We start from the raw sequence: 25,955 nt of genomic DNA on the forward strand, positions 1-25,955 counted from the left end.
CCGTAAAGTGCTAGCTATAAAAGCTCATGTCAATACCTGGGTTGTTATGTGTAAGCAGTGACGCTTAATTTCCCTAAAGCAGTCCTAGTTCAAGTCGGAGACCACTACGACTCTGGAGTTGAGATCGCTGTTTTACTAAGTGAAGGTTCAATGCAGAGCACACCTTCATGATGCATAATGACCTGTCTTTGCCTGGTAATCTCTCTTTTACTAAAAGTTTAATATTAAAATGAGTGGGGGATTGTTGGAGCATTTTAATATTAAATAAATAAATGAATAAATGTAATAACATAAATGAAAAGATATGGGAGTAAATATGGGAGATGAGGAGTTAGTGAAAATATTTAATCCCACATTGAAAAGGAGAGAGACTTTTTTATTCTTTTTAATTGTGGTGATTAATGGGCTAAAATGTATTGACTCAGATATTGGGCTAGATACGTGCGCAAGGGGGAGGTGAAGAGTGGAGGTATCAAAATTGGAAATGAATCAGATAAATAGACTCATTCAGACTCAATCCAAGTTACTGCAAATACAATATACACACAAAACATAGAGAGATTCTTGTCAAAGAAGGGTGTTCTTTCTGGTGGAGCTTTGGGCTTGAACACTTTGTGCAGAAGTTGTTCTAGCCATACGACACTTGTTGGGCTGTTGTATCCTGGGGGAGACAAGTCAGAGAAGGTCTGCACCGGTTACAAAGTTTAGCCAACCAAGGGCTTGAATCTCCTTAAAGAGAGCGAGTGCCGCGCCTCAGTCCAAATAGTGTTGTGTAATTTTTCTCTTTACGTTAATAATATTCAGCGTACTATTCAGTTTCTCTTAGTGTTGTTTCCATTATTATTGTGTTTGCACCAACAGTTAGCTTCACAAATTTTCAAATTGACAAATTGTGATTGATGTAAGTGTAACATCACTTTCACCTAATATCAATATATCATTTTTTTTTTTATATCAATATCAATCAATATATCATTGCATATCAACAATTGTGAAAAACAGTCGTTATATCTACATTGTGAAAAAATATTGTAAAATAATTGCTAAATTCAAAACCAAACTCATCAAAAGTCTGTCTATTTCTTATATTCGTTCCATTTAAGTTAATCAAACAAATTGTCACTAACTAAAACATATCTTCTTTGGTACATATATCAATTGATATAAATATAAAAAGCTAATTGGGGGGAAGTTTTTTGGTTGGGGCTAGAAGCTTTTAGGAGGGAGAGGCTTGAACTTTGAATGCCACTCTTTTTTTCTTTTTTTTTTTTTTTCTTTTTTTTTTTTTCTGCAGTGCTTAGAATGTGATGTACTTGACTCAAATTAAGATTGAGATTGAATCATTAATATTTGTAAGACTAAAAATGGAGTTTAAATTGTTAATTCTGTTAATTGTAACTAGAGCAGCTCCATGTGGCATCCTTGTTTTGAAGGGCCCAAAATTTGAATTGTGAACTGGGAACAATGGAATTGAAATCTGCAAGGTCATGGACTGGTAAATTTTGGCAAAATAGGGCCATCTAAATTCTAAGGCTCTTTTTTCTGTGAGGGGGAAAAAATTGATTGAAGTTTGCTATTAATGCAAATGTATGAGTATCGTCTAAAACTTTGCTATAGGAAATGTCTAAAGTTATATTTTTATGAAACTTGCAGAATTTGCAGCAGACAGATTACTTTTTTAAATTTGTCTGCAAGCGTGCATCAAGTTGAGACGCTCTTGAAGTGCATATTTATTAACTTCTATGAAGTAGTTAAATCGTGTTATCATAGATGATATTCTGCTGAAATGAAATATACAACAGGCCTTTTTCCCCTCTCCTTCACTGCGCAAAAACCATCTAAAGAAACCAAACAAGACTCAGAAAATCAAGCTCATGCAGAAGAGTTCTGTGACCAATTGAAAAATGCATTTCTCTGAACCTCTCTTAATCTCAATCTTAATTTCCTGTTGTTCAGTAGTCCCCTCGCCGGTGTTGGACTGAGTTTGGTAGCTTGATTGGTAGGATTTAATGTACTTGACTCCTTTGTTCTCTAGTGTTATTAGAGTTATATTATAAGCAGTAGTTGTGTGGTACTAGAGTGTTTTCAGCTTGTACTTTATTCTGTTGACAACAATATTTCTCACTCACAGTCATCTTTTTTATAATAATATTTCTCACTCATACTTTTCCTACATATATATAAAGCTAAAATAGGTTTTGCTTAGTCAAAGAATTTCACCACAACAAACTACAGTAGTTAAGTCATCCTCCAACACAAATATCTCCAATAACAAAGTTTTAGCATAATTATTAAGTGAAGTTTCTCTTTCCCAAGCCCCTACACTATTTTAGTGCTACGAGGTTTACTGCCAAGATGTTGTGCATGGCTAAGTTGGTTCAAGTAGTATTAAGTTTAGGAGGTCTTACCAAAGTCTTTTGATTTTAATAGTGCTTTGGCAAATAAAGTTGGTTTTTCTTTTTAGCATCTTGAGCTTATTTTGGCAGTGGCAGTTCCAAACAAAAACAAAGACATAAAATGTTTCCCATATTTTCTACGTAACCCTCAATATATAAATAAGCAATCAGCAAAGCGCATCCAAATGCACACTAAATTAAATCATATTAATTAGCTAGCCTAAGAGCTCATTGTTAGTGGGCCCAGGGAGTACCATAAGTTGATGTTTAGGTTCTTAAAAGAAAATTAAATCAGATTGAAGTTCTTACATATTTCCAGACTCGTGAGGGGTTTGATGGGATCAACTTCAGACTGGGGGGGTAAGGCCTGAGTATGAATCACCCAACCCATGAAACCACTAAAAAAAGCTTTGAGCTAGTTAGGGAGTGGGACTATAGAAGATGTGTTTTGGCTGAAAACATACTTTTATTAGCACATAATAATAATTTAACTGACTACTAAAAAACAAGGTGATTAAATTAAATTAAACCAAAGAACTTTCAAGTCTCAACCACTTACCTCTCAATCTAATGAATGCATGTAGCTCTGTTTTCAACCTTATCCATTCAACAAAATCTAGACATTTCATCTAGGTAGAGAAATTAGGGGACATATATCTTATACAAGTGTTCAAAACATAAGGCCACTATCCAATCAAGTCTTTTGTTCTTTTTTCTTTTTTTGTTGGGGGGCCTAAAAAGGGGACAAGCAAAAAACATGACTAAATCCAAACACGGATTTGAACTTAGTATTACCAAATTTATTTTTTGTGAGATCTATCATCCATGTAAGATAAGGAAAAATGACTCTTTTAAGTATAAAACAATTTTCTCCACCATAGTTATGCTAAAATTAGTACATGAAATACTTGCCAAGCTTAATGAGTGGGCTTAAAGTAAGGAATTTTGCATATTTCAGTTACCACTTACCAGCTCAAACTAGCTCTTTATTTGGTCTCTCTGAACCAGGCTGTTGAATGAGAGACCATTAATTACCATTAATTGATAGAACATTTTTTTAGGTTACAAGTACTACAATTCTATCCTTGTCCTTAAAACTTTTCCTAAAATGGATTAAAACCAAAACATCAAACTCTTGCTTCCCCTATTTTTTTCACCCATTTCTTATGATCTAAAAGTGCCAGACTCATTTCATAGACATGGCCATGTCCTCAACCTCAAGGTTTCTAGTTCTTACTATCTTGCTAATCTTCGACCTTGTCATATTGCTAAACTTGTTTTCCACTATTGAAAACATGCATGTGGAACGTGCTGAGCGTATGTACTACCAAGAAATGCAAAACCGTTATCGATTCTCATGCAATGCTTCAAGCTTTCTGTATCCCATGTCGGAGTCCTATACAGTAAGTTGTGACAAGTTAAGATGGAACAATCGGAGACGAAGCAAATGGAGCTTGGAATCAAATTATATTGATGATGATGGACATATGGTATTCCACATCAAATAAATCAAGCTCACCTTCATGGAGCTGAAAACGAAGTATTAAATGCTTGTACCAATTTTGGTATTGCTGACACAGTAACAGGGATGTTGCAGTTGCTGTAATAACAAGTAAACAAAAATGGCAGGGCCAAGCTACCCAACTCATTGAACCATTGAAAAAAGTAAAAAAACCTTCAAGCTTGACATGGAGCCTGACTTCAGAAGACTGAGTTTAGCTGGAAAATGGTGCTGCCTGGTGTTCTTGTAAATTTTGAGTTGAAAAGTTGGCTTTGGCATGAGCTTGATACAATATTATTATTATTATTATTATTATTATTATTATTTACAACAAGTGGAGAGATTCAGATAAATGCAAATTCAATTGGTCACAGAGCTCTTGTGCATGAGCTCGATTTCTGGGTCTTGTTTGGTTTCTTTAGATGGTTTTTGCTCAATGAAGGAGACGGAAAAAAGGCCTGTTGTATATTTCATTTCAGCAGAATATCATCTGTGATAAAATCATTTTAACTACTTCATAGAAGTTAATAAATTGCATTAATATGCACTTCAAGAACGTCTGAACCTAATGCATGCTTGCAGACACATTTTAAGAAATTAATCTGTCTTCTGCAAATTCTGCAAGTTCCATAAAAAATGACTTTAGACATTTCCTATAGGAAAGTTTTAAACCATACTTTTACATTTGAATTAATAGCAAATTCCAATTCCATTGTTCCCAGTTCACAATTCAAACAAACTTCTTTTTGGACCCTTCAAAACAAGGATGTCACATGGAACTGCTATAGTTAAAATTAACATAATTAACAATTTAAACTCCATTCTTTGTCTTACAAATATTAATGATTTAATCTCAATCTTAATTTCCTAAGATAGATGAAACTTATATCCAGATCAAAGTAATCCTACCACTATCACCTCTTCCTCTTATCCACAATTCTCATTGTCTAAAAGGTCATAACCCATTTGTTTCAAAGACAGCCATGTCCAGAACATTGGTCGCCTGCATTGTCACTCTCTTTGTACGTTCGGTTTTCATTGTAGCCACAAATGAACATCAAGTAAGATATCAGATATTAACAACATCAGCCGATGCACTCACTTGATATTGGTATGAGGCACATGCTCTTGCTCTCACATGATATTGGTATGGAGGCGGCGCATGCTCTTTCTCTCACATGATGTTCAAATAAAAATGTATCCTTCTACCACCAATAACCGACCAAAGTTTAGATAGAAAGGAAATAGATGTGACTGAACATCATAATACAGCAATATTAGATCTGATAATCGTTATACTGAACCAAATGTCTCTAGAAAATTAAAATTAAAATTTCCATCCTATATACTTCTAAAGTAACCTGATAAATACAGAACAATCGCTTGAACAAATTTAATGTCCTCCACCAATCCCCTAAAAGAAAGTTGATGAAAATTAAGGGAATCATCTGCATATTCTTACTGTATTTAAGCCAACAAGCTGCAGTCCAGATTTTCCTCTTTCCTTCTATCAATCCAGTAAAATGAACATTAAACCACTAAATATTAAAATTAGGATTTGGAAACATTCCTGTTGAAGCATTATACACTGGGAAGTGTGATAAGAAAGCCTAAAAAGGAGGCATACAGTCACATACTGCAACATACCTACAACTACTCTTGTATCATGCATCTTCAAACTGCACTATGATATTCATCAATGGTTTGTTTCATTCCATCCAGCTGTGAAATGACATAATCCAGTTTCTTGCAACAGATCTCATTAGTTATTCTCGAACCATAATCACACTTCTCAAATGGACGGTATTCACAAGCACTTTTGATTTCATCACGCAGTGTTACTTGGATGTCCTGCTTGAAAAGAAAACAAGAAAATTACATATTTTGACCTACAACTTCAATATTTGAAGATGACTAAGAAATCCATTTCAAAAGTTCAAGTGATGAGCAAAAATTGTAGCTTAGAGTGCACCATATCACAACCAAAGGACAAAATTCTCCTCCAATCTACCATGTGACAATTCAAATGACCATACTTGTTTATTTTGTTTAGATGACATAAGTCACCTAAAAAAATCACATGATTTTTAAATTGGTCATTTGACTAAACTCTAAAAGTACTCAGTTGAGTCTCCACATAATGACATAATGGATTAGAGGAACTTTCCTCCAAACCAAAATTATATCCATAACCAAAACGCCACACATAACCTATGTGAAGCGACTTTCTAATCATTTTCACTCAGGTCCATAAAAAGACTCAAACATTCAACACTCACAAACACTTAAATTTATTCATTATTTTGACAACTATTCCACCATCCTATAGTAAAAGAAGAAGAAATTTTATATACTTCAATCAAATATCCAAAATTATCTCTAGGAATAATTTCCCTTAACATTACTCCATTCTTCACAAAGTACATTTTTCTTGGAACTACACTTCAAGGTCATTGCAATGTCCACAAATTGTTTTCAGTTGAACTTGCTTTTAACATTTTCTATCTTGCAGAATTATCCATAGCTCACCAAACAATCACATGACAAATTGAAAAACAATCAATCTAAACCTAAATTCCATTTTCATCATTTGATTAAGGATATGTAAGCATGCGGATTTAAAATTGCAGTGCAAGTGGACTTCTCCAGTTGGATGTTAAGAAGTCCTCAACATATATATAATAGAAATTATTCATATAAAGATCCTAGAAAAGTCTTAACAAGCCAGGAAAAAGAGATGTCATTATCCATATAGACCACATCTTACAAATGCATGTCTTGTCTCCAAACAAAATTCACACCATGGTTATGATATTTTCACTGACATTATAATCATAGACAATGTGAGAAGTTCCTATTCCATAGCACAACAACCAATGGCTAGAACAAAATATTTCTCAGCTATCAACATTTTCGTGGCATACATGACCTTCAGTTCAGATACACTCGAATTTGTCCCAAAAGCAACAGAAAACCAAAATATAGGTTCTCATATCATCTTCTGCAAACCACATTAACTGGTTTTTTGAAGAGCATAAAACGTAGGTCATATATTATCAGACTATTCAGAAGTCCAGTCAAAAACCCAAACCTGTCCTGAATTCTTCCCTAGTACCAAAAATCCAAATCTTTTACTGTTTGCCAATTATTCACCCAATTTTTCACCATGCACACAAATTACCCAATCAAATTTCCAGCATAGCATACAAAATTACCAAAGAAACACTTTTCCCCTGTATGCAAACTTCTTTTATATAACATTCAGAATTTAGTGCATACACTTTATCCAACTTTCAAGTCAATACAATCCACTATTGTTGAAATCATTAGAACTAGAATTCATAAGCTAAAAGTGGAACTACAACAAAGGCTTCCCGGCATATAAATTTGACATTATATACAATTACAGATATAAAGTTCATGTTGAAAAAGAGACAGACCTTGATCAATTGCATGAACTCGAGGCAGTGGTTGTTGATGAGTTCCTTTCTTGGTCCAGTTGGGTTGGCCATCTCATCCATTACCCCTCCTGCCAGCTCCAAGACCCTAACGATTTCCTGTTATGATACCGATCCATCAAAAACAAAAATGCCGAAAAATGAATCATTTTTGCCTAGATATGCTAATAAAAGGAAATTTGTTGTGCAATATTATTATTTACCTTCTCCACATTTTGAAGCCGTTGCAACGAAGTGTTCTGGCTCTGTGAATCCATAGAGTATCTGCTTCTTTAAAGAGGTGGGATAGTATAGAATGTAGGCCAATGCTAGTGAGTGGATTGAGCAGTAAATTTCTGGATCTTATTAATTGAAAGGTTAGTTGAATAGTCTTTTGACCCTCTATTCATAGACACACACATACAATTCCACTCCTTGCTAAAGCCACTAAACAATAGTTTAGACTTTAAGAAATAAAATGGAAGTGTGAAATTTCTATTGCTTTAAACAAATAAAAATAGCCATAAAAGTATAGGGCAGTGATGCTTAGAATTTAAAAAGAAAACCCCAACTTCTAGACTACCCAATATAATGAAGCAAAATGAGAACTTTTCTTGTTGTGAAAAATACTTGTTCTTTGAAGCTTTATATCAAACAGATGGTGTGCGTCTCTGAAAAAACAAGTGAAGCTATTTACCCTGCACAGAAAGGTTTTTGGTACCTGGGTTTCGATGAGGAGAAAAAATAAAGAACATGCAGCAGAGAACAGAACAAGGAAAAGTTGGGATCTTTGTTCTGGGTTTTCGATTTTGAAAATGACAGAACACACATGAGAGAGAGAGAGAGAGAGAGAGCGAGAGAGATGAAAAAAACGTAACTTACAGTGAAATTTGGGAGGTCTCCGGTGAAGAAATAGGAGCTGATTTCTGCCGCCGGTGACAATGGCTAAGTGTCGTTGGTGACTCGAGAGTTCCTGAGTTCAACTCACGATATCTTTTTTCACACAAAAACAGTCATTTCAGCTCAACATTTCGGAACAGAATTGTTCCTTCGTTTTACTAGATATTATAATTTAGGGTAAATTTCATTAAAATATCACGAGATTTTTGCTAATATCTAAGATTTCTCAAAACCGTATAATTTGATGCCTAAAGTTAACTTAGTCTGTTTTGAAATTAATTAGTTTTGAAAAGTTTTGGACTTCATTAGTATTAATCTATACCAAAAGCTATGTTAATGCAATTTACCTTATAATTTATAAGGTTTGATTTTTTTTTTTTTTTAATTTAATAGTTACAACTTACAAGCTAATTGGCTAGTTTTTATTTTTGAATATAAATAAATATATATATATATATATTTAGAGAAATTTTCAACCTATGCCATCCGCTTTTAATAATAGATATTTATCATTAGACTAAGACACCAATCAGTTTTTTTTTGTAGGCAGGGATTGAACCCCAGATCTCTTATACAACCATCAGAGACTTTACCAGTTAAGCTAACTGGAGCCTACTATTTTTGTATATAAATAAAAAAGTTGTATGTCTCAATAAATTTTGGAATTTTCATTATCTGATAGTATGGTAGATAAAACTTAAAACCTTCGAATATACATCATGTCCTGCAAATCTATTCAACCCACCAGTCAAATATTTACGAAGTTACTGATTTGAAATGTTTAGTAATAGTAATTTGTGTGTTTGTGTTGTGTAGAAGTAAAATATTCAATTATATGAGTTAATTATAAACAAACTTATGTAATAATTGTTTTAGAGCCCCCTAATTTTATCACAATTTTTTTAAAAATAGGTAAACACGAAAAGAAGATTAATATATATGTCTTGTTGGGTTGATATAGACAAACTGTTTTAACTTGTTTAATATATAGTTCTGACAACGATATTTATATCTCACATAGAGGACTCACAACGGGCTAAAAATGAGACAAAAATTTTCTATGGACTAAGCCTTATAAATCTCTGATCTCTCTTTAAAAACTATAACATTTATATATCGAGTCGGGTCATAATTCAGATCGAACATAACTCAACACTATACCCTCTCAAACTTGGATAAATCCATAGTTGTGGATTGCACTTTTTGCATTTCATTCAATGTTTAATTAGTTCAAATCTAACATGTTTAAAAATTAGATACAACATTTTTGTATGTGTCAAATTTAAGAAATGGAAAAGCATGTAAAAGTTGTCATGTATATTACAAATGAAAGCACTTGCATTTCCATACATGAAAATTTAAAAATAATAATAAACTACCACTTTTTTCATTCATAATTATTATTCGAAAACATATATATACCATCTCTACAAATTTTTAATTATTCATGTCCAAGCAACATTATTAGCTCCACTATTCAATATTCATTATAAAAGAAGAAGAAGAAGAAAAAGAAAATATCGTCTTTAATAGAAAAGGCAAAACTACACTATTAGTCCTTAAAGTTTATCCTGTGTGCGCTATTGGTCTCTCAAGTTTCAAACGAGTGCAATTGGTCACTCAAGTTTTTAAAATAAGCAATATAAATCCTTTGGTTAACTTCCATTAGTGGCGTTGCTTATATAGCTAGCGGAATAATGACTTGGCATTTTTAAAATGATGTAACATTTATTTTTATTAAAAAATTCCAAAATTAAATTTACACATAAGAAAGAAACTAGACCCATTCCAATTCAAATATTCATCCTAACCCGGTACAAAAAAAAATCTCCATTTACGGTGAAAGAGCTAAATTGATGATTTTCAATGGAAGCACAAATTCATAAATTTATTTGCATTGTTTTGACTTGTAAGTTAACACTTGTATTATGAAAATTTTTGTTTTTCGGCTGGGTTTGTACCCAAGAGCCACTGCCACTGCCAACTTATTTATGGATGCAATGTGTATTGGAGAAAAAATCATTAATGACGAATACTGGTTTATACTAAAGATAGAGATGGGCAGCAATTCGCGAGGCTCAAAGCGGTCCAAACTATGAGATCATCCACCACACACATGTGGGCTTTTTGATTCAATTCGAAGTCTCAAGGTTGCTTAGGATGAAAACTCAAGCTGAAGAGGACCTGTTTTGGGAAACCAACACTAAATTAGTCATGGAGGTGGGTCAGTGGCTGTGTGAGATAAGGAGGGAGGCAGGTCAGTGGTTGTCGATTGGAGAAGGATGTGTGAAGCAGGAGGCCATCGTCTCAAGCAAAGGGCAACGGCGTCGCTGGTGGCTAGGCCTTGGATCTGTTCTTTGACTCTCCCATCTCTCATGGTTTGTAAATCAGATTGTAAATGGAGATTTTTTTGTACCGGGTTAGGATAAATATTTGAATTGGAATGGGTCTAGTTTCTTTCGTATGTGTAAATTTAATTTTGGAATTTTTAAATAAAAATAAATGTCACATCATTTAAAAAATGCAAGGTCATTATTCTGTTAGCCATGTAAGCAACACCATTGACAGAAGTTAACCAAAGGATTTATATTGCTCATTTTGAAAACTTGAATGACCAATTGTGCTTACTTGAAATTTGAAAGACCAATTGCACACATAGAATAAACTTCAGGGACTAATAACGTAGTTTCGCCAATAGAAAACATAAGATAGAGACTATCTTTTATAATGGAAAAAAAAAATGTTAAGAAGAGCATATGCTCTCTATATAACATGCTTATTAATCTATAATATTATTTAAGGGGTTTCCTCTATTTGGATTCCTCATTTTTTTAGTTAAAAAATGCCCCTACACTTTTATATTTAAGTAAAGACAAAACTAAATGATAATTCAGTAAAAATGCAACTTTAGCTCATACTAAAACATTGCCTAAAAAATAGGACTACTTTCCTATTAATTTTCAAATTACTTTATCTACTTATAAATTAGATTTTCAAGATAAAAATTATATATATATATATATATAATAGAAAACACAGAAAAAAAAAAAAAAAAAAAAAAAATGTTTTATTCTGGTGTAAAAAAAAAACTCATTGCACGCACTTTGCGTGTGTGATGAAGTTAGTATTACTAATAGATATTCACTTGACGCTCCCCTCACAAACTTCTTCAAAAACTAATATATTACCATGTAGTAACTAGTATACCATGCAAAGAAAAATTCAACAAAATACTATTCTATTTATCTTTCAATTTTTTTTTTCTAAATATAATAATTATAATAAATAGTACTATTACTCAGTAAAAGACATTTATTGTAATTATATTTTGAATAAGAAAAATTCTACATCTACAATACAATATTTTTCATAAAAAATTTTAGATGATAAGTTATTAACATTTTAATTAACAAATTCTATCCGATAAGCAGTTGCTAGTTAAAAAAAAAAAAAAAAGTAATGAAATTATTATTATTATTATTATTGCTCTTTAATTAGAAATGAAATTGACCCAAAAACGAAGGACTTTGAAGGATTGACCAGTTGATACCAACGTGGCATGGTGTGATTGGGTAGGTTTTTAAGAATCTGAAAACCAAACCCCCTTTTCAAGCAATTGGCACCTTGAGAATCTAAAACGTCAGCGAACGATCCCCCATTTGTTTGTCTCGGAGAGAGAGAGAGAGAGAGAGAGAGAGAGAACAAACGCCATGGCATCTTCGAAGCTCCAAGCACTTTGGAACCACCCAGCAGGGCCTAAAACCAGTGAGTCCACCCAAATTTTCAATCCCCTTATCTCAATTCACTCTAATTTTCTTATCTTTGTTTCGTTTTTTGCGTGATTCAGATGCTTCGTTTTTTCGATTCTATTGGCTAACCATCCATTTTTGCTGAGATTAGATCCGATTCAACTGTTTATAACACAGAAAAGTAGACTCACCTTTTGGTGAAAACTCTGATTTTTTATTAAATAATGCTGTTTTTTTTTAATTAACGAAGTGGGTTTCCATTAAGCTTATATGCAATGTCATTTTTATTTATTTATTTATTTTCTTTCATAAAGGTGTGGTTGAATTTTGTTTTACTATGTCTCAGATTTAGATCAAAAGTCTGTTAATTTTGTCGATTATAGGCGTAATGCGTGGGATTTTAAATGAGAGATAGTGTGGAGAAGACAATTAATGAACTTAGAAACTCCTGGTGTGATACCATGTTAAATTACCGAGTGTCCCAAAAGTTAAAGCTGTTAGGAGATGGTAAATTTAACCAAGGCTTAATAAAACTTTGTGTTTCTGTTTCACCTATGTAACCAGTTTCAATTTTCTGGCATTGAAGATTTATTCATTTGCTAAATGGGGCTATCTCTCTTTACCCGCCTTGTTTAATGGGTGTTGAATTGATTTAAGAATAAGGCTTAGGTGTAACGTAGAGTTCTATCAATTTTTCTTTGCACTGTTACTGCCTAAATAGCGGAGATGGACGGAAACTTTTAATTGAAACGATTTCACAAGTTTTGGGACTTTAAAACTTGAGACGTAATCGAAAACACGATATAACTCTAGACCTTTTTATGTAATTTCCCCTCAAAAAATGAGACTCTAAGAAAATGCAGCTACCCAAAAAACCTCATGCTCTTAGTTGAATGATGAAATGGAATAATATATTAGCAATTCTTTTATTGATAAAGAGAAAGGAAGCTATGCGTATTTTGGGAAACTTAGATGTAGTAAAATGGACAACAAGGTGGGAAATGATCATGTGTGAGATAGACAATAGCTGATTTGGTATCAAAAGGTGAATTAAGGTGAGGTCGTGGGTTAATGACATTAGCTATACTGGAAAAATGAAATAGTTTTTGGGATTAAGCTTTCTCAATATTTGAGGGTTACTTTATATTATTATCCTAAAGTCTTCTACTCTGTGACTACAAAAGATGAATGTCTTAGCTGTATTTTATTAGTTTTCTGTACATGCTTTATGCAAGGTGAGTTTGACAGGTGAATTGTTTAAATTGTCCCCTGAGCCTTTTTTTAATTGTGATGTGGGTTTTCAATATACCAATGGCCAAAATGGCCAATATTAATAATTTGTTAATAGTTAATGTATGCATAAGTTAACTGCTTGGTAATTACAGTTCACTTTTGGGCACCAACTTTTAAATGGGGCATCAGTATAGCCAACGTTGCTGACTTCTCCAAACCACCTGAAAAACTTTCATATCCTCAGCAAATAGGTATGTACATGAATACGCATGCATTTGCATATGTAATTCTCTCTGTTCCTCTCCTATAGAAGCATACACATGCTTGCACACCATACTGTGTATTCATGAGTTACACAAGTCTTATACTTTCTGATTCTTACCATCTTTTGAACAGCGGTTACTTGCACTGGAATTGTTTGGTCACGTTATAGCACTGTAATCACCCCGGTAAGTTTATATAAGATTGCCTGACTTTAGAAGACTCAGATAATGATGATGTGATATGTGCCAGTGTTGTATAGCCTTATTACAAATTAAATATAACATAGATTTTCATCAATATATATATATATATATGTAACATAGATGCTTTCTTATTAATATATATGTGTCAGGAGTTTTTAATCAGGCTCAGGTTTGAGTGTGTACCTTGGATGGGTCATATGCTGGATTGTAATAGCGATATCAGGAGTTCAACCTAAATTTCTCCTCTTTTTTTGGTGGAGAGGAAGGGGGAAGAGAAACTGAACATATCATAGAGTGAATAGCTTTCTGCAAGAAAAAGAGTTGGGTTGATTCACAAATTGACTGTGCCTTATCTCTTTTCCTACCCTATTTCTAGTTTTCTCATCTCCCAAAAGGAAAATAGGGAATTTCATCTTAATCAACTCTTTCCCTAGCTTTCCAGCCTTCACTAAAGTCATCTTTAGCTGTAATTCTTCTGTGCATTCCTAGAAAGAATGAAGTTTAAAACACTATAAGAAACTGAACTCTGGGTTTATGCAATTATCTGATCTTTTAATTAATTAATTAATTATTCCTTAGTACTGCATGAAATTTTTGGCATGTTCTGCCATGATAGTTGCAAACTTGCCATACCTCAATTATAAATAGCAAATTAGATTCTTTTTTTTCCCCCTTTTATTAAATAATGTATCTGGAACACCTTTTTGTGTGTATAAGGTTCTTAACAACCACCCCCATAAAACAAAAATGAGAAAATAGCAATGATGATAGCGTACACGAGCTTGGGTGCACAAAGAAGCATACATTTTGAGGGGGAAAAGAAATGTACAGTGAGATAAAAAAGAGTTTGTTTGCCGTTCCTAGTTTCCTTTATGGTATCTTATCTTAAGCTTGTGGATAATTCTAATTCTTGGTTATCTTTGATTTTGACTTGCAGAAGAACTGGAATCTTTTTAGTGTAAATATTGCAATGGCAGGGACAGGGCTCTACCAACTTTCACGCAAAATAAAGTAAGTTAGCAAATTTTATGATTCTAGCTGCCATTGAACATGGGATCTTGATGAGTTTTTTTTTTTTTACATTTCCAGGCAAGATTATTTCCCTGATGCTGAGGCAGCTGTTGCCAAAGAATGATGATGAAAATTTCTTAGCTTCCCTTTTGTGTCCTTGGGTGAAGGCCCCCATATTGCCTCACCGTGCAGTTAATACAAGTTCTTCAACATGGGAAATCATGCTTGTCTTCTTTCAAATTAGATGGTTAAATTATGCTATGGAGTGGGAATTTGTAACTTTGTTGATTGTCGTTGTACTAGTAAACGTATTAGAAATAAGTGAGCATTTGAAAATCCAAGTTTCCCGATTTGATGAATAAGATTTTATTTAGATATTTCTTTAAATTACTTGTTTTTTATTTGAAATATCTTGATTGTAACTATCTGCAGTCAATTTATTCAGTTTGTCATATGGACATTTATGAAGACGTATAGCTTGAACTCTTATCTCATGAAATTGGGACTGGCTTTGTAGAGCCGGGACTTAAAATGGTAGATAATTGATGGATTGTTAATTTCTTCACAATCATAATTGTATCTCTTTTCAGGCTCCAAATTTTTACTACATTGTATTTGAACCTGAATATGTCTAGAGGCACATCAAAATTTAACACAGATTTTACACTTATATGAGGTGACAAGTTGTTAATGGTAAATAATAAAGTAGTGTTAAAAATAGACCCATATGAAAATCAACAATAACCTACCAACTAAGCAAATATGAAATTTGTTATGAAAACTGTTTCTGTACTCTGTTGCATTACTCTAATGAACTTAGCATTTCTTGGGTCTTAGGAGAGCCCATGGAAGTGTTTGTGTATGGCATTTTTTTTTTATGATATGCCTTGGAAGTCTCATGTTATTTGAATTTGGATTTTGGACAATGGCACCTTCACCCTGTGCCCTGTATCTACACTTATAATGGGCATGACACGTTTCATGGGGTGGGGATTGTGGGAGGCAGTGTGTCCCAAATTGGTCAAGTCTAGGCGTCAACTGGTTAAACCAGTGTAACACTCAACCCAAATCTCTTTATTCAACAGATTGGTTATCCAATGAAATACCTAAAAGATTGGGATGATCTGGCTCAATTAATTGTTAAGTTCTTCGAAGTTTGCATAAAAATCCTGCCTTCTTCAAATGTAATACAGGAATGGTTTTCATTTCAGTCTCTAAATCCAGAAGTTAAAGCGGCCCGCAAGTTGGAAATTATTATTTACATAACAGGCATGTGAATTGATGTTTAGAAGAGATTTAAAACAGCTGCACAATCATGTTGTTTATATGCTTTAACTATGACAAGATTGTTATCATTTAATCTTAACCTGCTTCATATAACACTTCACCTGGTACAATCTTGGTAAAGCACATATATACTGTCAGTGCAAGTAACACAATGTAAAGTAATACTAGGTCTTCAATACAAATATAAACTATAAGAAGATGATTCATTCAATTTCCATTTCACTGTAATTCCAGCATGTCAAGACTCAGAAGTTCTCAGACAAGGCTGGAGAGGAACAAAATAAAAAATCTATTATCCAATGATTAAAAAAATAATTAATGTATTTTCTCCTAAAACCAAATCGGTAGAAACTGCAATCAGCTCAGAAAGGGAGCACCAAATTAGGACTAAAGTACATGCATATGCCACTGGAATACACTTTGCCCTCAGACAGCCAGTGGCTCAATAAAAAAAACCAAGAAAAAATTGAGTCTCTAAATCTGGTACAAACAAGTAGGTTTCTCATATCTCAGCATCCAAAAACCCAAAGATGGAATCATGTCTCAACACTACTTGCCTTCTGTCTTTTCTACTGGCCATCTCTGGTCTAATCAGTTTTTGAATCAGGATCATGGTCATCATCATGTGCCTTCAAGCCTAAACTCAAATCCAAAGTTCTCTCATTCAGATCTTGGCGTACTAATTGATTATTGTCCTGACACACAAATAAAACTTTTTGGTAAGTATACATGTAAACATGAGTAAGACATAAAGCAGAGTTTAGTAGTGATGTGGGATTAATCTCAAGCCAGTAAGGGAAAGCAAACTTTTGAAACTAAAATTTTTCCTACACCAATCTCTGGGGATGCAGTTGGAAATCAAAAGAGAGATAAACTTTTAGACAGACCTTTTTTTTTTTTTTTTCAAATAACTATTCTTCATATACTTTTAGATAGAATTTACTGTGCTTTTTTGAATTTCTAGCATGGGACAAATAGCAAGGTTGCCATTCATAATTCTTTTAACGGTAAGTAATGACCATCATTTATCTAACTAATTACAGAAGTATCCTATTTTTCCCCTTAAAATTACATCAGTGTCCTTGTCCGCTCAGTCCAACAGCCTTTCTGTCCAGATTACTTTTGAGTGCAGTGTGAACAGAATTGTCTCCACAATAGATAATATTACCAATAGTCTAAATCAGAAATGATGATATATAAAACAAGAATGAAATAAGTAACCATTTCACCTGATTTTCCTCCATTGGCACGTCATTAATGTCAGGTTTCTCGTCCAGAACCTCAACCTTTGCTGTTGACTCTGTTGCATTAGGATCAATATCAATTTGTTTATCATCATCATCATCATCATCATCATCAACATTTTCTGCAGCCTCGTTTTCTGCATCCTCATTCTTCTGTTCCTCTAGAACAGCAATCTGCACAACCAAAATGATCATTGATCCACAAAGCCAATAACAACAAATGAAACATATAATTCTTCAAATGGTTGTCTTCGTTAAAACTCATTCCAAGAGCATCAATCTAGAAAATGGATCTTCAATTATGGGTGGCTATTTCGGACATACTGTTAAGAGTCGGTGTTTTCCAACAAGAATTCACTAGCAAACACACAAGAAGTGCTTAATTGCAATTTTATACTCTCCCCAAGCACCAGCATATATGCTTATTTCCAACATTATGAATAAAAACTGGCATACCATATTACATTTCTCTTTTCTTACAATTTTTTTGTTCTAGCAACAATATCTAAAGGGCATTTTAACAGGTTTTTTCTTTCCATATGGGATATTATTAGTAGAAAAGAAAAGAGGAAAGGCAAAAAGGTTCACAGTACAAGGGAGTATAGAAAGGAAAAACTTGGAAGCTACAATGCAGAAAAATTAATCTGCCCAAAACTTTCATCCAAATCAATAGGCAAGATCAGAATAAAGTTTCCTCTACTAATCAAAATTCAGGTAATGGACCCGGAATGAGTTTAATGATGCTTGATTCAGTTAATAAGAATACATTAATGTCAGTTGATGTCAGTGAGAAATGCCCATGCTCTTCAAAGGCATTCAGTAACTAAAGATTCATCTTTTAAACTAGCTAATCTGACATCCTTAAAATCTAAGTTAGTCTCATCCTTTTTTGATAAGTAAAATTTTATTATTAACTGAAAGGAGCACCTCCAAATACACAAGGTGTATACAAACAGTCTTAAAAATATTTGCATTGTGTCTGCCTTTGTTTTTTAACAAGAATTGCATCTGTATGTTAAGTTTGATTAATTCATTGTCCAAATTCACCAAAACTCCAACGCTAAATTAGTCCATTGCATATGATCTCTTTAATACTTTTTTCTTTTTCACTGAATGTGACTTCTTTAATACTTAAGTTTATAATTATTGGGGACTAATTCCACTATTGACCTACATCATGTGAGTGAATAACATGCATGGCTTGAAACCCAACCCTCCCATCTGGTTTGCAAATTCTTATGTCAGATATAGTTGAGAACTTGAGATGCATAAAAATTATCAGCTGTTTATGTGGCATGATTAAACTCTATTTCCAAGAATTCTCTAAAAACTACTTCAGCCATACTACTTGTCTTAGATTGGTAAGTTTCCAGCACAGTGACCATAAAATGCTTAGCATGTCAGGGGTGAATGCCCCTGTATTATCCAGCAACTGGTTTTGGTGGGTGGGGTTAATTGGCCGTAGGTTTTACCGGAAAGCAAGTCCAAAGGGCTCTTCTTTAGAAAGGATGCTTATGTTATTAAAATTAAAATAAAAAAAGGTTTCCAGCACAGTCCACGTGTAGATATCAGGTAAAGACACAAGGAACATCAGCTTTCACATAACCAACTTCAAGTCCAAGCCAAGGCCCAAGGTCAGGAAAAAGGGGAAGACAATAGGAAATAAATGGAACTCTCTAAATAATTTACTTGAAATGAAACGCAAGTTCCTTTCACATCTTTTCTTCACTTATGCCCTTTCAAAAGCCTTTACATTCCTTCTACCCAACTTTTATGATGTTACTATGTCTAGCAAAATTTTAAAAAAGTATATCTCATGTTTGAAATACAAATGAAAAGAGTGTGAACAATCTCTTATGTCAAACACATTACAAAAAAAATATAAATTTTAAAGTACAGAAGATATCCCTGAGAACAAGAGTTCATACATTGCATGGTTTGAATTCCCACACACAGACAGACACATGCACAATTAGCACAATTGTTTTTTTAAGTAAATAAGTTTTATTGCATTGAAACTACCTCATGAAGGCTACAAAGCATGAGATAGCTTAAAGAATTGCTATCAAACAAATTAAGTGCAAAAAGAAATGGAATTAGTAAATTCAGTTAGGGTACCACTGTCATTGACCATTGACCACCCACAGAGAATTCTAAGAAATGATAGATTCAACTGCATCTACAATGCTTCCACATTTTTAAGAGTGAGAGAATTTTTCTCCCTCCACAAAATCCACATCAAACACAACTGAGCTAAATTCCACACACCAGATGATCATTTCCCAAAACAATTCCACCACAATTAGCTCAATATATTGCCAATTTAAAACTGATTCTTTATTAGATATAAGGAAATCCAGAGTGAGGACATTCTCATGGCCCCCAAATAGTAAATTTTGTCATCAAGAAACAGAAGAAAAGCTAAGCAAGATGGTTACCTTATTTTAGCTTCTAGGTTTCAAAAAACAAGCAATTTTGTGAGAGAGAGAGAGAGAGAGAACAAGCAGAAACATTATAAGACTCTCCTGAAATTTGACTCTTAACTCTTAAGAGAAACTCTGACTTACATATCTCATTACCAGGCACCAAACAAATTTCCAATTGACACCATCACCACCTCCTCTGGTATCTCCAGTGTAATATGACAAACTTTCCTAGTCTACCATTTTTTTATAAAATCATAACTATTAGACTAGACCTTAGCAAGACAAAGCTATAGTAGAAAAGCACGTCATCAGTTGTGTCTTTTAAGTGAAACAGACATCATTATAGTAATCTATATGATGCCTGATAAGCATGAAAGCAATCCTCTACATACCCCAGTAATTTCAGTAATCATACAATACCATATCTATTTCTCTTTAAAGGTATAAATGAAATGGAAAAAAAAAAAAAAAATCATTCTCATTGATCTTTTCTTTTTGATAAATCATAGATCGTTCTCATAGATCTTATGAACCGATCAATGCAATATCGAAAATGGGTCCCTTGCATAAAAAAGAATCATGTGAACTAATCTACAAATACATGTTATTACAGTATTAGTGCCACAACACATAAAATGCAAGACTTATCTAGGATTACTACATCTTTTGAGTCTTTCATGACCAAAATTTGAATGCTTAGAAAACATACCATATAGAGAATGACCAAATATGTCTCTGTACTTCAGCATAGTACTAAACGATACATTTTTTTTAATAAGCATAGTTCTAAATGGTACTAAATGCCCCCCTCCACCGTCCCACCCGAAAAAAGAATGACCGTTACAAATGTTAGGTTGCCGAACAACTCAAGCACATAAGAAGCAATATCTTTATAATTCAATAGTTCTCTCTCTCTCTCTCTCTCTCTCTCTCTCTCTCTCTCTCAAGTAAAGTACTAAAACTAACAAAAAGGAATGAGAAAGCAATACATTCTAGAAATATCACAATTGTACGAACTTTTAGCCTTTTAGATCAAGCAGAAAGTACAAAGTTCCAAGTTGGCATCCCATAAAGTAGCCACATCTTTTACAATGACATCAAACAAGAGAGCATGGATAATAAATGACATACTATACACAATTATATACATATAAGTGCAGCCATATCCAAACAAGTTTTTTTCAAAAACTTTACAACTAGATATACCCCAAGTACACTTAATACACATGGCATTATCCACATCTCCAAATGGAAACCAAAATTTTCAACTCCGTGAATCTTCAACTCCACATATAGTACAGTCTAAACCGTCCTTAGTCCTTACAACGACTTAATAATTAACAATTCGAAAAATTCTAAGCTGTTTAATGTTTCCTTTCCCTCAATCTTGCTTATTCTCCACATGTCTTTCCCAATTCATCCACCAAACACCAATTGCAAAATCAAAAGATTTCAACTTCACATTCCAAAACCCCCAAAAAGACAAAAAAAAATCCCAGTTCTCCAAAAAACCTCTCCAACCTATAAACACCCATCAATTTAACACAAACCCAAAAAACCAGATCACATCTCAAACCCATTATTCTCACAAAATCCCAAAAACCCAGATCACATCACAAAAAACCCAATTCACCTAACAACCCACCTACAAAATTTTCACCAAAATAAAAAAAATCCCAACATACACTACACCCTCTAAAAAAAAAAAAAAAAAGAAACATAAAAATCATTAAAAAGAACAGACAAAAAGGGTGTACCGGAATGTATCTGATTTTACGACGAGGTGGTTCCTCCGGGGCAGCTGCCACGTCATGCTTGTCCCCCCCATTTACGTTATTGCTGTTATTGTTGTTGTTGTTGTTGTTATTGGTGTTCTGGCTTTGAGTGATTGGGGTCCACTTGTAAAGCAAGAGATGAGAACCGTTATTACCGTTAGTACTCGTACCGTTGGCGGTGGCGGCGGCGGTGGCGCCACCATGATTGTGAATCTGATGAGAATGATTGCTGTTGTTGTGGCTGTTGTTGTCCTTAGTAGAAGGAGCTACGTGGACCCACTTCTTCTTCCACTTCCGGACCGGCCCAGTGAACACAGTGGCCGGTCCGTACCGAGTCGAGGTCCTTCCGAGTCGGGCCCCAACTCCTTCCATCACTCACTCACTCACTGATCTCTCCGATCCCTCTATTAATTTTAAAAATTATGCACAAATTTTAACGATAAATTTTTTTTTTTCTCTCTCTCTAAAAAAAAAAAAACTTTTTTTGGTTTTTTTTTTTTGGTTTTGGTTTTTGCAGTGTGTGCCTTGTTTTTCTCTCTAGGGAAAGAGAGACAGATGTCCTTTTTATAATAAAAGATGGGTTGGGATTGGGTGTTTCCGTGTCGGTGTGACTAATGTTCTGGCCAATCAGAGCCGTCCAAAACGTGAACTTTTTTTTTCCCAGATTGGGTATTGCTGATTGGCTATTTTGGGGTGATGTGATTCCTAATCCTCAAATGATTGAGACTTTGAGAGTTTCTCTCTCTCTCTTTTTTGATAAGAAATTATAGAATCTAATGATTGGGATTTGTAAGAAGTAAGTTCCTAAAGTTGTCGTTTCTTTTTTTTCTTTTTTTTTTTTATCTTTTTTTTTTCCCCCTGCAAAGAGTATTTATACGTATATTAACAAACATTTTTTTTTTGGGAAGTGTCACTTTGATTTGATAATTAATTGACAACTCAAATGAGTTAAGATTTTTTGTTGTAGAAGATTAACAAATTTAATCATGTGATGTATGTACGGTTTCTGTCACATAGCATATGATTTACCTATAAGATTTTAGTGATAAATATTACTAAAATGTACTATTTGATCGTGGTTAAAGGATTAATGGTTTAAATTGAGAGTTTAAGGACATTTCCAATAAGATTCTAAAAATAAATAAATAAATACCATTCCAATAATGATATTTTAAAAAACCTCTTATTATTATTTTTTTTTTCTCACTTGCAAAGCTAGTAATACAAATTTAGACTCTATGTCTCTATGTGTTATAGGTCAATTTTTTACTCAAATTTTCTGTTTGTAATGGCCCTAAGTCCCTAATTTAGTCTCCACCAACACCACACACACTACAATAACACTTAGAACAGATTATATAGGAACGTTTCAACACACAACACACACAATATTTACAGGGAACTCACCCCTAACCTTTATTACTTAATCTCAGGTACAAAGGAAACCCTTTTACAAGCCTAGAAAATTACACAGAATTTTCCCAAGGCTAAATACAATTTGCTGTTGACACCCCTAATAACCTTAGGGTTAAATACATAGAATTAACTGATATAACAATTATTACCTAGTAACTGCCTAGGTCTTGGACAATCTGCCACTTGTGTTCTGACTTAGGACACCTTCAACTGATGTTGTCTTGGCTTGCTCTCCATGTTTCCAGCCCCTACACAGCAAGTCTGATCATCAGGAAAGTTAGGAACTGCTTGGTAACTGCCACAGCACATGCACAACCCATGTCTCAGCAGACCATGGGGGCTCTGCCCATCCTCCAGTAGCCCACACAACATGTTCCCACACATTTTGGAGAGGCTTGGCCCATGCTCAAGGCCTCCCATTAGCACTACAGCCCACACAACATGCCCAAATGTAGAACACAAAGTAACTGCCATTAGCCCATTAGCACTTGTCCATGCATTCAACCAGCCCTAACTAGCTTAATACCTTGCACACAACATTTAATCATCACAACAGCCTAGCCCTGCCTTGCACTCAAGCCACCAAGCCCACACACAAGAAACCAACAACTAAGCCACCAATGCCATGCACCATTATATAGGGTTAGCACCACCTGCTGCTGCCCATCATCAAAGCCATCTCTACCCACCATGGCCCTCCTCTACCATGGTCTTGGGGCATCATGTGGAGCAAGGTGCCTCCACATGCTGCCCGTCATCACTGTTCATCGATCCAACTCGAGTAGGGAGACTAGGCAGGCCCCCCTCAAAGAAACCTTAGAAGCATCACTAGTAAGGCATGACGAGCCACGAGTGTGTTGAGAAAACATGAAGCCAAGTGATTGGCCCAATGTTGCCCAAGCACCTTCATTCCTCATGTCATCATTAGCAACACATAATGCTCCTAACACTATGTCATGTTGTTATGCCTATTTTCAATTATTATAGAATTTGTGTCATGTAAATTAGTCTCTTTTATCATTTATAAGACATTTTAATATTGATAAAAAAAAAAATTTAAATGACACATGGTGTAAAAGGACATAACTTGTATCTAGTAACCAGACCTATAGTATCGTGCAATCCTTCACACAACACTTTACCTTTTTAAAAAATTTAAAAATTCTTTTAATTCTCAACTTTTTTCACTTTTTAAACTTTCTTGAATCAATAGTTAATATCAAAAGCTAACTTTTTAACTTTTGATTTAAACCATTAAAAAGATATTGCATGGTGCAATAGCCACAATAACTTAAAGAACCAATTTAACACATTCAAAACATGTGTTTATTACATGGCAATCAAATTATTTATAAGAAATAAAAAATCTAAATGAAAGGGAGTTAAGCCTAATCAAGTAACTATCTCAAAAGTTAATGGAATAGCGACAACACATCGAGAGAACACATTTGGACAAAATGTCAAATAGTTGAACTTCAAGTATAAATAAGGTTGACATTCAAATGAAATGGATTCACCACACATACATCCAAATTCTACTTACACAGTCCTGAAATTTCAAGTTTTAGTATAGACTTAGTTTTGAATGTACCTATGTTTACATAGTCTTGTAATTTCAAGTTTTAGTATAGACTTAGTTTTGAATGTACCTATGTTGTTACGTTAATGCAAGAAACATACCTTTCAATACTACAATTTCTAAAAATTAATGTTATGTACGGTCAGTTTGAATTGAGGAAGGAGAAGGGGGAGCAAAAGGGAGTTGAGTCTATAATTGGCTGAAAATTAGACTTATTTCTGGTAAACTCTACTTTACCCCCTCTACTCTCCCTCAATCAAAACGGATCATTAGTGTAACTTAGTCTTGAAATTATTTTATACAATGAAGTCCTCAAGTTAGTTTAAAATTTCAAATGGATTATTTAGTAGCCTTATTTGCTATATGCTACATTTTTTGTTAGATCACGGTTAACTTTAGCCAACTTCGAATTGAGTCTATAGCATCATAGTTTTGATTAAGTCCACTTTGTTGAGGTATTACCGAACTCTTAACCTTTTTAATACGAAGTCAGGAAAAATCCTCAGGAATCAAGATAGCTTCGAGCCAAAAACAAAAAGTAGCCTTAAGACCACAAGTAGATAAGATTTTACCATCAATCAAGCATTTATCTATTTTCTTTTTAAATAAACGATTTTATTGTTTTCTCTAATTTTGTTGCAAACGAAGGGATTACCTCTCTAATGTTACCGAGTTGTTATAAATTAACATAAGAATGATAAACCAACAATTGTATTATGTGACTTTTAATCTATATTCGTGGATTGGATCATTAGATTGATATCGGTGGAGTCAGCTTTTTTATTTATTTATTTTTAAATCAATAGTTAGAGAAAGGGGATTCTTTTTTTTTTTTTTTTTGAGAATCCAAACTCGTTAGCATTTTATTAAGATAAAGGAAAATCGGCAAATACAAAACTATAAATATCTGGTGGAACATCCTCCATCCAGATTAAAACAAGAAAAGAAAGCCTTGCTCTCTGCGCTAAGGCATGGGCCACAGTGTTTCCCTGGCTCCTAACATGACAGAAAGATTAGGTTTGTAACAAACCACTAATAGATTCAATGTCTTTTACAATGTGACCGAAACTAGGGATTGAACAATTTCCATTAGCAAGTGCTTTAATAACAGTTTCAGCATCTCCTTCAAAAATGGAATGCGCAAACCCCAGCTCATGCACGAACTGGACTGCTCTGCCTGCTGCCAGAACTTCCAGAATCTCTACGAACATTGGTTTGGGTATTTTTTCTGCTAAAGCCACCATGTCCTGCCCCCTATTATTTTAGACAACCACCCCAATCCCTGCCTGGTTCGATTTAGCAAACATTGCACTGTCAAAGTTTGTCTTCACCAATGCTCCTTGTGGTGGTTTCCATTTGATGCTTCACTACCTTGAAACGTTCACATTAGACTGAGAATGGCTTGGGAAATCCCTCAGTAGTGAAACGGCACTCTCTAGGATTTTACTCAATGGAGTACTTGGTTCGTTACACCTCATTTTGTTCCTACAACACCAAATGAACCAAGCTATCATAGCAAACAACTCTAGTTGAT

At 34.0% G+C, this 25,955-nt stretch overlaps 3 protein-coding genes across 5 annotated transcripts; 1 reads left to right on the forward strand and 2 right to left on the reverse strand.

Moving 5' to 3' along the window:
• Positions 1-5,148: 5,148 nt before the first annotated feature.
• LOC112007485 (mediator of RNA polymerase II transcription subunit 11) lies at positions 5,149-8,412 on the reverse strand. Of its 3 annotated transcripts, none has more exons than XM_024039839.2 (4): positions 8,217-8,412; positions 7,559-7,619; positions 7,338-7,454; positions 5,149-5,748 (listed from the first exon to the last, which is right to left on the reverse strand). In XM_024039839.2, the coding sequence occupies exons 2-4, from the start codon at positions 7,610-7,612 to the stop codon at positions 5,572-5,574; spliced, it is 348 nt and encodes a 115-aa protein (XP_023895607.1). In that variant the 5' UTR covers positions 7,613-7,619; positions 8,217-8,412; the 3' UTR covers positions 5,149-5,571. The 3 variants fall into 3 exon arrangements, with proteins under 3 accessions (XP_023895607.1, XP_023895606.1, XP_023895604.1); XM_024039838.2 differs by having other exon boundaries at positions 7,559-7,625; XM_024039836.2 differs by having other exon boundaries at positions 7,559-7,690; positions 8,217-8,411.
• Positions 8,413-11,845: 3,433 nt separating this feature from the next.
• Positions 11,846-15,081, forward strand: LOC112007472 (mitochondrial pyruvate carrier 4). Its single transcript, XM_024039819.2, has 5 exons — positions 11,846-11,999; positions 13,369-13,467; positions 13,613-13,665; positions 14,621-14,694; positions 14,773-15,081. The coding sequence occupies exons 1-5, from the start codon at positions 11,945-11,947 to the stop codon at positions 14,816-14,818; spliced, it is 327 nt and encodes a 108-aa protein (XP_023895587.1). The 5' UTR covers positions 11,846-11,944; the 3' UTR covers positions 14,819-15,081.
• Positions 15,082-16,165: 1,084 nt separating this feature from the next.
• On the reverse strand, positions 16,166-21,961 carry LOC112007423 (uncharacterized). Its single transcript, XM_024039767.2, has 3 exons — positions 21,409-21,961; positions 17,211-17,399; positions 16,166-16,676 (listed from the first exon to the last, which is right to left on the reverse strand). Exons 1-3 carry the CDS (start codon positions 21,796-21,798, stop codon positions 16,569-16,571), a joined length of 687 nt encoding a protein of 228 aa, XP_023895535.1. The 5' UTR covers positions 21,799-21,961; the 3' UTR covers positions 16,166-16,568.
• Positions 21,962-25,955: the final 3,994 nt, after the last annotated feature.

The sequence above is a fragment of the Quercus suber genome, unplaced genomic scaffold (genome assembly GCF_002906115.3).
Source record: "Quercus suber isolate HL8 unplaced genomic scaffold, Cork oak 2.0 scaffold_281, whole genome shotgun sequence".
NCBI lineage: Eukaryota > Viridiplantae > Streptophyta > Magnoliopsida > Fagales > Fagaceae > Quercus > Quercus suber.

Coding starts and splice junctions, on each gene's coding strand:
- LOC112007423 (XM_024039767.2), bottom strand. CDS start 21,798: ATGGAAGGAGTTGGGGCCCGACTCGGAAGGACCTCGACTCGGTACGGA. Junction 17,400..21,408: donor GTAAAATCAGATACATTCCG/GTACACCCTTTT, acceptor TTGGTTGTGCAG/ATTGCTGTTCTAGAGGAACA. Junction 16,677..17,210: donor TGCCAATGGAGGAAAATCAG/GTGAAATGGTTA, acceptor TTTGTGTGTCAG/GACAATAATCAATTAGTACG.
- LOC112007472 (XM_024039819.2), top strand. CDS start 11,945: ATGGCATCTTCGAAGCTCCAAGCACTTTGGAACCACCCAGCAGGGCCT. Junction 13,468..13,612: donor TTCATATCCTCAGCAAATAG/GTATGTACATGA, acceptor TCTTTTGAACAG/CGGTTACTTGCACTGGAATT. Junction 14,695..14,772: donor CAACTTTCACGCAAAATAAA/GTAAGTTAGCAA, acceptor TTACATTTCCAG/GCAAGATTATTTCCCTGATG.
- LOC112007485 (XM_024039839.2), bottom strand. CDS start 7,612: ATGGATTCACAGAGCCAGAACACTTCGTTGCAACGGCTTCAAAATGTG. Junction 7,455..7,558: donor GGCTTCAAAATGTGGAGAAG/GTAAATAATAAT, acceptor GTATCATAACAG/GAAATCGTTAGGGTCTTGGA. Junction 5,749..7,337: donor AGTTCATGCAATTGATCAAG/GTCTGTCTCTTT, acceptor CTTTTCAAGCAG/GACATCCAAGTAACACTGCG.